At 51.1% G+C, this 11,385-nt stretch overlaps 1 protein-coding gene across 3 annotated transcripts; it reads left to right on the top strand.

Moving 5' to 3' along the window:
* The first annotated feature begins 304 nt into the window (after positions 1-304).
* ROBO4 (roundabout guidance receptor 4) lies at positions 305-11,378 on the top strand. 3 transcript variants are annotated; one of them, XM_080929912.1, is made up of 18 exons: positions 305-415; positions 770-1,102; positions 1,329-1,486; positions 1,681-1,801; positions 2,148-2,275; positions 2,367-2,595; positions 2,838-2,950; positions 3,631-3,799; positions 3,949-4,134; positions 4,253-4,295; positions 6,030-6,166; positions 6,271-6,534; positions 8,589-8,696; positions 8,866-9,025; positions 9,172-9,414; positions 9,522-9,880; positions 10,432-10,638; positions 10,748-11,378. In XM_080929912.1, the coding sequence occupies exons 1-18, from the start codon at positions 361-363 to the stop codon at positions 10,756-10,758; spliced, it is 3,024 nt and encodes a 1,007-aa protein (XP_080786038.1). In that variant the 5' UTR covers positions 305-360; the 3' UTR covers positions 10,759-11,378. The 3 variants fall into 3 exon arrangements, with proteins under 3 accessions (XP_080786038.1, XP_080786039.1, XP_080786040.1); XM_080929913.1 differs by lacking the exon at positions 305-415 and having other exon boundaries at positions 938-1,071; XM_080929914.1 differs by lacking the exon at positions 305-415 and having other exon boundaries at positions 998-1,102; positions 1,337-1,486.
* The last annotated feature ends 7 nt before the right edge of the window (positions 11,379-11,385 follow it).

Raw genomic sequence — 11,385 nt, forward strand, 5'->3', positions numbered from 1 at the left:
ACGGATATGGGTACAGTTAGGATCAGTGTGTGGGTTTCATTTAAGAAACCCTAACTCAGGCATGAAGGAAACCCTTGGCCAGCAGTTAGCGTTTCATCCCAGGGATTACAGCTGAAGTGTAGAGGTCAGAGAGTTTCTCACCTCTGGTCCCCTCCCAATTTTCTAAGGCACCGAGGGCCAGGCAGGAAGCATCCGTTTCCTCCAAGCTGCTTCCCTACTGGGACAGAGTCTCAGTCACAAACAACTACCACCACCCCACCCCTCCCCTTCTTCCCTTACCGCTGTGAGCTCAGAACAACAGGACAAAAGTGTTCAGGACAAGGAGGAGAGGAGCTAAGAGCAGCCGTGGACTCTGGAGGAATGGGCCTCCCGGGGACTAAGTGGCCCCTGCCTCTATTGCTTCTTTTCATCATGGGTGAGTGGGGCCTTCCCTCTCCTAATCCACGCTCCTGGGTTCATGGCCGGATCCACGGTCTGAATCCACAGCCAGCAGGACAAAGGAAAATCTCTTTTGCCTGTGGTGTCTCTCTTCTAATTAGCAGTGAAGTACCAGAAACAAAGATGGGGGCAGGGGGTATGGATATGGGCTTGTGTGTGCGTGCAACAGAGACAGAAAGAACTATGCAGACCCTGACCCATCGATTCAGACCCTCTCCCCTCCTAGTTAGCTTCTTGCTTGGAAATAGATGTTCAGTAATATAAACCTACACAAGACTACAGACTCCTACACAAGACACAGGAGTGTAGTACAGAAGTCTCTCCCTCTTAGGAGGCGAAGCTCTGGATTCTCCACCCCAGATCCTAGTTCACCCCCAGAACCAGCTACTTCAGGGCTCCGGCCCAGTCAAGATGAGCTGCAGAGCATCGGGCCAACCACCTCCCACTATCCGCTGGCTGTTGAATGGACAGCCCCTCAGCATGGCGACCCTAGACCTACATTACCTCCTGCCTGATGGGACCCTCCTGGTACATCGGCCCCTTGTCCAGGGACGGCCGCAAGATGACCAGAACGTCCTTTCAGCAATCTTGGGTGTCTACACATGTGAGGCCAGCAACCGGCTGGGCACAGCAGTGAGCCGGGGTGCTAGGCTGTCTGTGGCTGGTGAGGCTTGGGAGGGTAGGCTCAGGGTGAAGCAGAGCGAGGCGGAGATGCTTACGCCCAGGGAAATGAGGCCCGGGCTGCGGGTCTTGGGATGGAGAACTGGGTTAGACTAGACATAGATGGGCAGGGAAACGGGGACAGCAGAATTGGGTAGGCATGTTAGGATAAGCCAAAGGACTCAGGGCGGGTAGACATACTTCCTGCTGATCCGCTGACCTCCTAATAGTCCTCCAGGAGGACTTCCAGATCCAACCTCGGGACACAGTGGCCGTGGTGGGCGAGAGCTTGGTTCTGGAGTGTGGTCCTCCCTGGGGCTACCCAAAGCCCTCAGTCTCGTGGTGGAAAGACGGGAAACCCCTGGTCCTCCAGCCAGGGAGGCACGCAGTGAGTGAAGCGCCATTCCTGGGAACTCCTTTTCCCGTACGTCATCCTATCCTGGGCACATCAAGCAACTGACCTGCTCTCCAGTGGCATGTCCCTTGGCAGATCTGAGGACGGGAGGGCAAGGAGACCTCAAATTTCCCCTGACCTCTAGACTTCTCACACGGAAGACTTCACGGAGTATCTGACCCTGACAGGTATCTGGGGATTCCCTGATGGTGGCGAGAGCAGAGAAGAATGACACGGGGACCTATATGTGTATGGCCACCAACAAAGCTGGGCAACGGGAGAGCCGAGCAGCCAGGGTGTCTATCCAGGGTAAGCACAGGAGTCATCTGAAATCCAGTAAGGGGCTTGCTTCATGTACGTGAGTTCCAGGTTTCATAAGAGACCTTATCTCAAAAAAAAAAAAAAAAAAAAAAAAAAAAAAAAAAAAAAAAAAAAGACAAAGACAAAGAACAGCGCAAAGTTCAAGGTAAGGTAGGAGACTCCAGTTAGGGTGGTAGCCAGGTATGGAGTTCAGGATCCGAGTCTTAAGGCCTCCCTATATGAGGCTGGGATGGACATAGGGGTACCCTAGACCTGAAAACTCTGGGAGCCAAGTTTGTCCACGATGAAGGCATGCTTCACTCCTTTATCTCACCCCTCTGACCTCCCCCCATAGAATCACGGGACCACAAGGAACATCTAGAGCTTCTGGCTGTTCGCATTCAGCTGGAAAATGTGACTCTGCTGACCCCAGAACCTGGAAAAGGCCCCAAGCCTGAGCCAGCTGTGTGGCTCAGCTGGAAGGTGAGGCAGAGGACCCAGGAAATACCTAGAGCTCAGATTAGGATTGCCCTGATCTCCCTAGTCCCTTATCCTTACTCTGACTTCTTCCCAGGTGAGCGGCCCTGCTGCACCTGCTGAGTCCTACACAGCCCTGTTCAGGACCCAGCGGGCGCCCAGGGACCAGGGATCTCCATGGACTGAAGTGTTGCTGGATGGCTTGCTGAGTGCAAAGCTTGGGGGTCTCCACTGGGGCCAAGACTACGAATTCAAAGTGAGACCGTCCTCTGGCAGGGCTCGAGGCCCTGACAGCAATGTGTTGCTTCTGAGGCTGCCTGAACAGGGTAAGTCAAGGATTCTGCTCTGCCTGGGGGAGGTGGTTCCTTATCTATTCCAATCCAGTCTGGATGTGCTAGGAGGTTAGGGGAAGTCCTATTTGTGAATTCTCCTGTACATGGGGAAGCAAAGAGTTGTACGAAGTACCTTTCTTTGTGGAACTCTGGCTCTTAACACCCTAGTCTCTTTCTTCACCCTCTCTCAGAGTCCCCTCCCACAGCACTTCTAACAATCTCTTCCTTTTCTCCAGTGCCCAGTGCCCCACCTCGAGAAGTGACCATAAGACCTGGCAACGGCAGTGTCTTTGTGAGTTGGGCTCCACCGCCTGCTGAAAACCATAATGGTGTCATCCGTGGCTACCAGGTATTCCTACAAAATGACACCGGCCAGCGTTCCTGTCCCCTGGAGTACCACATAAAGGTTATGTGCCCGGCTGCTACAAACCAGCCTCTAAGTCGAAAAGGGAAAGGGTTTGCTTGAGCAAGTGAGCAAGGGCCTACCTAGTCTGCCAGACCCTGCCAAGCCTCTTATAAGCCACTGTGTCATGGCATCTCACAAGCAGCTTTAGGCTATGATCTCCGATTGACACATGGAAAGCCAGATTATGGGCCAAGATGGAAGAGAAAGAACAGAAATCAAATCCAGACTGGGTTAGACTGGAACGCTCAAAATGTGCGTGCTGAACTGGCGAAAGACAAATTACCTGGAAACTCCTTTGGAAGGCAGACTCTCGGGTCCCCTCCTAAGCCCCCTGAATTGGAAAGTAAAAATGAGACTTAATACTTGTATTTCAGCAAGCCTCTTGGTGACTCAAAAGCACACTGAACCACTTGTCTTGGGTACATTGTAACAGATTACCTTCCTGTCTGTCCATAAAGAAGTCTTTCTCTTGGTAGAGAAGAGGGTGTAGGGACTGTGGTGTTGTCTCATGGGACAGCCCCCAGGAAGATAACACCCTTAGGAAGACATGCCCATTTGCACATGAAGCGCTCTGCTGTTAGGAAGGCACTACAGGCAGCTGCTCACCTTTGCTCGTGCCCTAGGTCTGGAGCCTGAGCAATGCCTCATTATCTGCTGCCAACTGGACCGTAGTGGGTGAGCAGACACAGCTGGAGATCACCACACGAATGCCAGGCTCCTACTGTGTGCAAGTGGCTGCAGTCACAGGTGCTGGGGCTGGAGAGCTCAGTACCCCCGTCTGCATTCATTTAGGTGAGGGGAAGACTCTCTCCATATCCTCCAGCCCCTCCCATGTCATCCCTCTGTTTCCCTGTTTCAGTCTTACATTTCCGGCTCCTCTCTTGTCTGTTGGTCCCTCATTGTCCCACTTGCCCTCCCTCTGAGCTCCACATCTCAAACAGAGCAGGCCATGGAGCAATCAGCACAAGACCCCAGGAATCATGTTCCCTGGACCCTGGAACAGCTGAGGGCCACCTTGAGACGACCAGAAGTCATTGCCAGTGGTGCTGTTCTGCTCTGGTTGCTGCTACTGGGCATTACCGTGTGTATCTACAGACGGCGCAAGGCAGGGGTGCACCTGGGCCCAGGTAAGAGCAGAGAGCCCATACAGTCAGGCTCCCTGGGCCCAGTCTAAATGCCACAGGGGCTTAGATCTCTAGGAAGATGCTGGGCTTTTCATGTAGCCGTTCCCTTATTTTCTTCCAGGTCTGTACAGATACACCAGTGAGGATGCCATTTTAAAACACAGGTGAGAGGCCGAAAAGGAGCCCTTAGCAGAGAGGTCAGAGTGGGTGGAGTCTTGGCAGAGAATCAGGTGGATGTTTAGGCTACACTCCTGCCAGGCAGTATAGGGTCCTAGTGCCTGAAGCTCTCCTGGACTCCGTGCGACAATGATGTAGTCCTCTTGCCAGCTGAGCGACCTTCATCATGCCTCCTGACCATTTATCTGTTGTCCTTGTCATCTACCCTCACTACTCTTGCTGTTAAGTGAGTTGTGGCTGGCAGAAGATGAACAGCCCTGCTGTTTAGCTCCTTCTGTGTTCCCACTGATAGCATCTTTGCATTCTATACACTGCCTGCCTCTTGAGCCGTCCACCTGTCTTGCACATGCTACATATTTCCAGTAGGGGGCGTCCAGCTCCTTGGTCATAGATTGTTCTTCATTGTTCCAAACCAGAGCCAAACAATGGGTACCTCTGCTCCAACTGCTTAATTACCACAGTTAGTCTGGAGTCATGATACACAATTCTAACAAAAAAAAATCTCCCTCCAGCCCTCACCCCTCTGCACACATACACCATTGGCTGAGTTCTATACTAGAAAAACATTTTCTCTCTTTGTCAACATCATTTGTCTTTTTGCTCTCGTCTGAATTGTTTGAGGAGAATTTATTGTGTACCTACTGTGTACTGGGCATGTCCGTGAATACCTACTGTGTGTGTCAGGACCTCAGGCTACCAATCTGCTCAAATGCTCTCAGCCTAGAACAAGGTTCTAGGTGCCTGGCACCATGTTCCTGAGTAATAAAACTCTCTGACCTCTCTTCCAACTTCATCCTGCCTTTGCTCTGCTCCTCTGAAACCTCTTCCCTTGTCCTGGAGGGAAATTCTATTCAGATTGGTTTATCCATTCCTTTGGAATAGTCTCCATCCACCAGGAACTTGAAGACTAGGCAAAGATAGGCAGAAGGGCAACCGGAGTTGGGCGTGCAGTGTGGACCAGCTACGTGGAAGGGGACAGAGAAACAAAAGAAAGAGGAGCCAGCACTTACCCTATCGGAGAGTGGGGAGAGGGAGAAATAGATTGCTATGCTCACTGGAAATGTAAACCGTTGTTCTGGCTGGGATATATGGTATATAAGTCAGGACAAAGGGTAATGCTAAAAATCTGGGAGCCCAACCGAGGAAACTTAACCATGCTAAACGTCTGAACTCTGTCTTGGTAAGTAGGGAGCAACTGAAGGGTCTAGGCAGAGTAATTTTAGCAAATCGCTGGTCTTGAAGGACTATTCAGGAAACCAACAGCCGTTACAGCAAGCTTCTTTCTATTCGGCCAGCAGAATGATTTTAAGTTCCCTCAACTCACATTTCACAGTGTCAGACTTAGGGAGGATCTCTGTCGGCATTCAACAGTTGAGAAAGCAGGGTAGCTCGGCTCTCTGAGTAGACTTATTTCCTGGGCTGTGCAGCTAGGGGTTTTCAATTTGTTTCCCTGGCTCCATACTTGTTCTTTTCATCTCAGTAGCTCTAAGAGTCGCTCCTAACACCCCAACTCTGGACAAACTAGCCTTCTCCTGATCCCAAGATAGAAAGATAGGTTCAGGGACACCAAGGCAGACTTTGCACCTCAGGGGACTGCAAACAGCTATAAAGTTAAAGCGAACACTACCATTTCTACTCCTCTGAGCTGGACGTCTTGACTAATTTAGTTCCTATTCCTCCCTGCCTCTCTTTGTCACCCCACCACCCCACCACTGTCCCAGGATGGACCACAGTGACTCCCCATGGCTGGCAGACACGTGGCGTTCCACCTCCGGCTCTCGGGACCTCAGCAGCAGCAGCAGCCTCAGTAGTCGGCTGGGAATGGACCCTCGCGACCCACTAGAGGGCAGGCGCTCCTGTAACTATGCCTCCTGCACAGGGACCTGGGCGGGGAGAGGGGATGCAAAGGGAGGAGTTCAGTGTACTCACTATAACTCCTTTTGTCGTTCTTTTTTATGTCAGTGATCTCCTGGGATCCTCGGAGCCCCGGCGTACCTCTGCTTCCAGACACCAGCACGTTTTACGGCTCCCTCATTGCAGAGCAGCCTTCCAGCCCTCCAGTCCGGCCAAGCCCCCAGACACCAGCTGCTAGACGCCTTCCAAACAAGTTGGCTGGGACCTCCAGTCCCTGGGCTAGCTCAGACAGTCTCTGCAGCCGCAGGGGACTCTGCTCCCCACGCATGTCTCTGGCCCCCGTAGAGGCTTGGAAGGCCAAAAGGAAGCAGGGTAAGGATGGGAGAAAAGCCACACTCTGGGGCAGATGGGGATGGGACTAGTAGTGATAATGTGGTCCACTGGCCTTAATCAGGCCCAACTTGTCATTGTCTCCCAGTGAACGCAGACCTTTATCTCCACCCCCAGAGGATGTTTGCTCGGCTCTTCTCTACCGTGGGCCTGGGCTCAGCATTTAATTTAACCCGCACCTCTGCATGCCCGCATGGTTGCTTCAAGAGACATAGAGCGCATCTTTTTCCTCTCTTCCGAACCCCATCTGTGATGATGACCAACAGACAAGTATAGTTGGAGCCTGGCCAAAGGGAGTTAGCGCTCAAAAACAAACAAAACAACCAGGCAAACAAAAGAGCCAACCAGGTTTTCCAGAACTTGTGCCCCACACATTATACGCAGAGAGAAATAGGTATAAACAGCTGTCCGTATACAGAGTCTGTATTTGCAGGCTCAACCATCCAGGGATGAAAACGGTTCTTCCAAGGGATGCTGGATCCAGTCCCCTATAATATGAAGAGCTACCTGTAATACTTACAGCACAGATTTATCTCTTGATTTCCGACTGCCTGCTTTGACTTTCTAGAGGGGAACGGCAATAATCTCCATTTCTCAAGCAACTCCTTGCATTTATTTGTTATCATGTTTAATCCTCAAGCCAGACCGGGGGAATGGACAGTGTTTCTCTAATTTTACAGAGAGGAAACATTGGTACAAAGATGGGGTAACTTGTTCAAAAATCCCCAAGTAAGATGCAGAGCTCAACTTTGAAGCCAGGATGATTCGTCTCCCGAGGCTACTGAATTGCCAGGGAATTACTCAGGAAGGCCCCTGCTTTGGGGGCTGTTTTCCCAGCTGCTGCCCTACAAGGCGAGGCACTTTGCCTGCCTTCTTTGTGGATGGACTTAAGGAACTGCTTATAGAGACTTAGCAGATGTTTCTATGGTCAGTTGTTTTTAAGTAGATAAAAATCCAACTTCAGTAAAAAGGCAAGGGTGGATTCAGGGTAATTAAGAGCTTGCTCAATATGGACAATTTTATGTGACCGTAAATATTAATAAGCTGGCACTCTTTCCCGGTTTGCCCCAGGGCTATTGCATGATCAATCTTGAGTGGTAATGAAATGCCATCTAAAATAGTTGGAATAAGTCTCATTTAGGGCTCGTAAACTCAGTGGGAAAGCCTGTGGTTGGCCTGCAGCTGGTCCTGAATTCAGTCCTCAGAAACAACCAACCAACCAAATAAACAAACAAAGTCTTTTTCTGTGGCAAGCCACAGTGAGTTTAATGAAATATATGATCTCTCTTGGAACATTAACAACAGTTCTAGAAAAAGAGGAGTTATTTTCTCCAGCCATTTATTTCTTTTCTCCCTCCCTCTCTTCTTTCTTCCCTTTTCCCTTTGTTGCTGGAGCTTGAATCAGGGGCTTAGCAAGCTAAGCATGTGCTGTACAATTGAGCCACCCCCTCATTTCTACAGCCATTTTCTAGGAAGCCTCGGGACTTCCTAGCACGCCTTTTTAGCTTTTCACTTAGGTGATTCACCTCACCCTAACCCTGTCTTCCCACATCCCCAGTCAAGAAATAGCCAAGTATCTCAGGACGATACTTGACTTGCAGTGTAAGAAATAAAAATTATTAACAGAGTCTGAGAAGAGGATCCCTTATCTTCATGGAGCAGAAGTCGATGCGGAGAACAGTGGGGGGGGGGGGTGGATTGAGATGAGGCACACTGGAATGCACACATCGAAGAAAAGAAATCTGGTCTGGGAATATTTGTTTCTATTGAATGCTCAACATCATCCTTTGAAGTGGTTGTTAACTAGTGAACTTGATGTTCCTAAAGTTTGATGCAGTTCACTGAGGTCATACAGCTAAACCAGCCAGTGCGCTTCCCAGTTTATCGGGGCTGGAGAAACGTGAGAGCACAGAAGAGTAGCTGTGCTCTCATTGACGTTCCCCCTGGATCCCGGCTCCCAGGACTGGGTGAAGAACAAGGCTATGCACAGGCCCCACGACTGGGGGGGGGGGAATACAGTCGTATTTCCCTTGCAGAACTGCACCAAGCTAACAGCTCCCCACTGCTCCGGGGCAGCCACCCCATGGAAATCTGGACCTGGGATTTGGGAAACAGAGCCTCCAAGAACCTTTCTCAAAGCCCAGGTGAGAGAATATTCCTAAGAGGGAAGTGAGGGGTAAGGAAGGTTTTCAGGTCTACCAATCCAGGCCCGTCTTGGTTCTGCTGTGGGGTGTGTGTGTGTGTGTGTGTGCGCGCGCGCGCGCGCGCGCGTGCACGTACTACGTGGCATTCTAGGGAATTTGTTGTTTTCAGGCCCAAACTCTTATTCCCCACGAGAAGCCCCCCGAGCCATTGTAGCCTGGCGTGCCCTGGGACCACAACTTCACCGCAACTCCAGTGAGCTGGCGACTCGTCCACTCCCTCCAAAACCCCTTTCTCTTCGTGGAGACCCCAGTCACGATCCACAGAGCCAGTAAGATCATCATGGGTCAGGAAACAAGAGTTGGGATGTTGGGGGAGGGTGCTGATAAGGCAAGACCAAAACTGAGTGATAAGGACCTGCAGACTGCAGACTGATGAAAGATTAACTAATCTGCTGTTTCCCCCTCCCCCACTCAGGTGTGTGGAGAAGCTCCAAGTGCCCTCCTCTGAGCCACTGCCAGCCGCCCCTCTCTCCATCCTCAACTCTTCCAGGCCTTCCAGTCCCCAGGCCTCTTTCCTCTCTTGTCCTAGCCCAGGATCCAGCAACCTGTCTAGCTCCTCACTGTCGTCCTTAGAGGAGGAGGAGGATCAGGACAGTGTACTCACCCCTGAGGAGGTAGCCCTGTGCCTGGAGCTCAGTGATGGGGAGGAGACGCCCACGTGAGTATCCTCGGAGAACTGAAACGCTACAGCCAAGCATACATACCTGTCTCAACTGCCATGTTCCTGCTACTGTGCCCTAAGCAGTGTACTGTCCTGCCTTTTAGGAACAGTGTATCTCCGATGCCAAGAGCTCCTTCACCCCCAACAACCTATGGCTATATCAGCATACCAGCCTCCTCAGGACTGGCAGACATGGGCAGAGCTGGTGGGGACACAGGGTCTGAGGTTGGGAACTTACTGTGTCCACCTCGGCCCTGCCCCACCCCTACGCCCAGCGAGGGCTCCCTGGCCAATGGTTGGGGCTCAGCTTCCGAGGACAATGTCCCCAGCGCCAGGGACAGCCTGGTTAGCTCCTCTGATGGCTCCTTCCTCGCTGATGCTCACTTTGCTCGTGCTCTGGCAGTGGCCGTGGATAGCTTTGGTTTCAGTCTGGAGCCCAGGGAAACTGACTGTGTCTTCACTGGTATGTGGACCCACCCACCTCCCTTTCTCCCTAGACAAGAGGCAAGGCTTCCGAGTCAACATTAACCCTCACAGTCACTTAAACAATTTGTCTTATTGTGGTGGCACTTATCTGAAATCTCAGCCTTTGGGAAGGAGAAACAGAAAAATGGTGAATTCCAGTCTAGCCTGAGCTACAGAGTAGGATTTTGTCTCAAAAACGAGGAGAGTAATTTTTACTGAATGATTGGTCTGTCCTAGGTACTAGGAGAAGTGCTTCACATGCGTTATTAAGAACTCCATGAGGAGTTCTTTACCTCTCTTTTCCAACCCAGAAAACACTAGGTCAGAGAGCCAGAGCTGGTCTGGAAGAGAACAAGTTGAACTACTCTCTGTAAGGAAACACATGTCAGGTCCCGAGGTTGCAGCCCCTGGAACAATGGACTGAGTTAGGTTATATTTAGGGATGGTGATGACTTTGGACCCTAAACCATTTCTAAGCTTCCTGCTGTATATTGGTCCCTAGGAGGTATATATTGAACCGTCTTCTGACTGATCTACCTTTCTTGGCAGATGCCTCATCACCCCCCTCCCCTCGAGATGATCTCTCCCTGACCCCAAGTTTCTCTCTGCCTCTGTGGGAATGGAGGCCAGACTGGTTGGAAGATGCTGAGATCAACCACACCCAGAGGCTGGGGAGGGGGCTGCCTCCCTGGCCTCCTGATTCTAGGGTCTCTTCCCAGCGAAGTTGGCTCACTGGTGCTGTGCCCAAGGCTGGTGGTAAGTATCTGGCTGACTGGCTAACATGGTGACCTTAATTGAGAAGTCCTGGAGAAGAGTCAAGAGGGAGCCTGGGGTCTTAGTAACTCTATTCCCCTTCAACTTCCAGATTCCTCCTGAATTGTCCCTGAGATGGCCAGAAGAGTACTCAGACCATTCTCCTGTCTGTCCCCAGGCCTTCTCACAGGTGGAGGTCTTAGCCTATGCTTTTTTGTAATAGAGGTCCATCATCTCTGGGCTTCTGGAGCCCTCACTCTGTCACTGGGATGGTTAAAACAAATGAAAGCAAACCAAAGATTGGGAGAGCCTTGGATTCCCACTGAGAACAAGACAGCATCTTCAGGACACCAGACTCTCTCTTCACAACCAGAACCTTTGGCCCCTGATCTCCTACCCATGTGGATCATGGAAAGAAGGGAAGCCAAGGGTGTCTTCAGGAAGGATAGAAATGCCTGTTGGGAAGGGCTATGGTGGAGGACTTGTGGAAGAAACCCTCTCATACCTACTTGGACTCCTCCCTTAGAGGCCTGCTCAGCCCTTTCCCTAGCCACACCGTACAAGGAAACTACAAGAGGAAGGTCATGGATTCAGTGGGCCTATCTAGTGTCACAGTTGATGCTTCAAGATGGGTCAATGGAAGAGGCTGAGGGAAAGGACGCAGCAGCACATGGAACTAAAGCACTATTCTCATGCCACTGTGAGCTTAAGGAACTTGATTCTATAAAACTGTAAAGACTTGAGTTCTGT

The sequence above is a fragment of the Micromys minutus genome (assembly GCF_963924665.1).
Source record: "Micromys minutus genome assembly, chromosome: 16".
Classification (NCBI taxonomy): Eukaryota; Metazoa; Chordata; class Mammalia; order Rodentia; family Muridae; genus Micromys; species Micromys minutus.

Bases quoted from the DNA above. Each gene is read 5' to 3' on its own strand.
- ROBO4 (XM_080929912.1), top strand. From the start codon at position 361: ATGGGCCTCCCGGGGACTAAGTGGCCCCTGCCTCTATTGCTTCTTTTC. The intron at 1,103-1,328 runs GTGAGGCTTGGG...ACCTCCTAATAG, and splicing joins TGCTAGGCTGTCTGTGGCTG to TCCTCCAGGAGGACTTCCAG. The intron at 6,167-6,270 runs GTAACTATGCCT...TTTTTATGTCAG, and splicing joins ACTAGAGGGCAGGCGCTCCT to TGATCTCCTGGGATCCTCGG.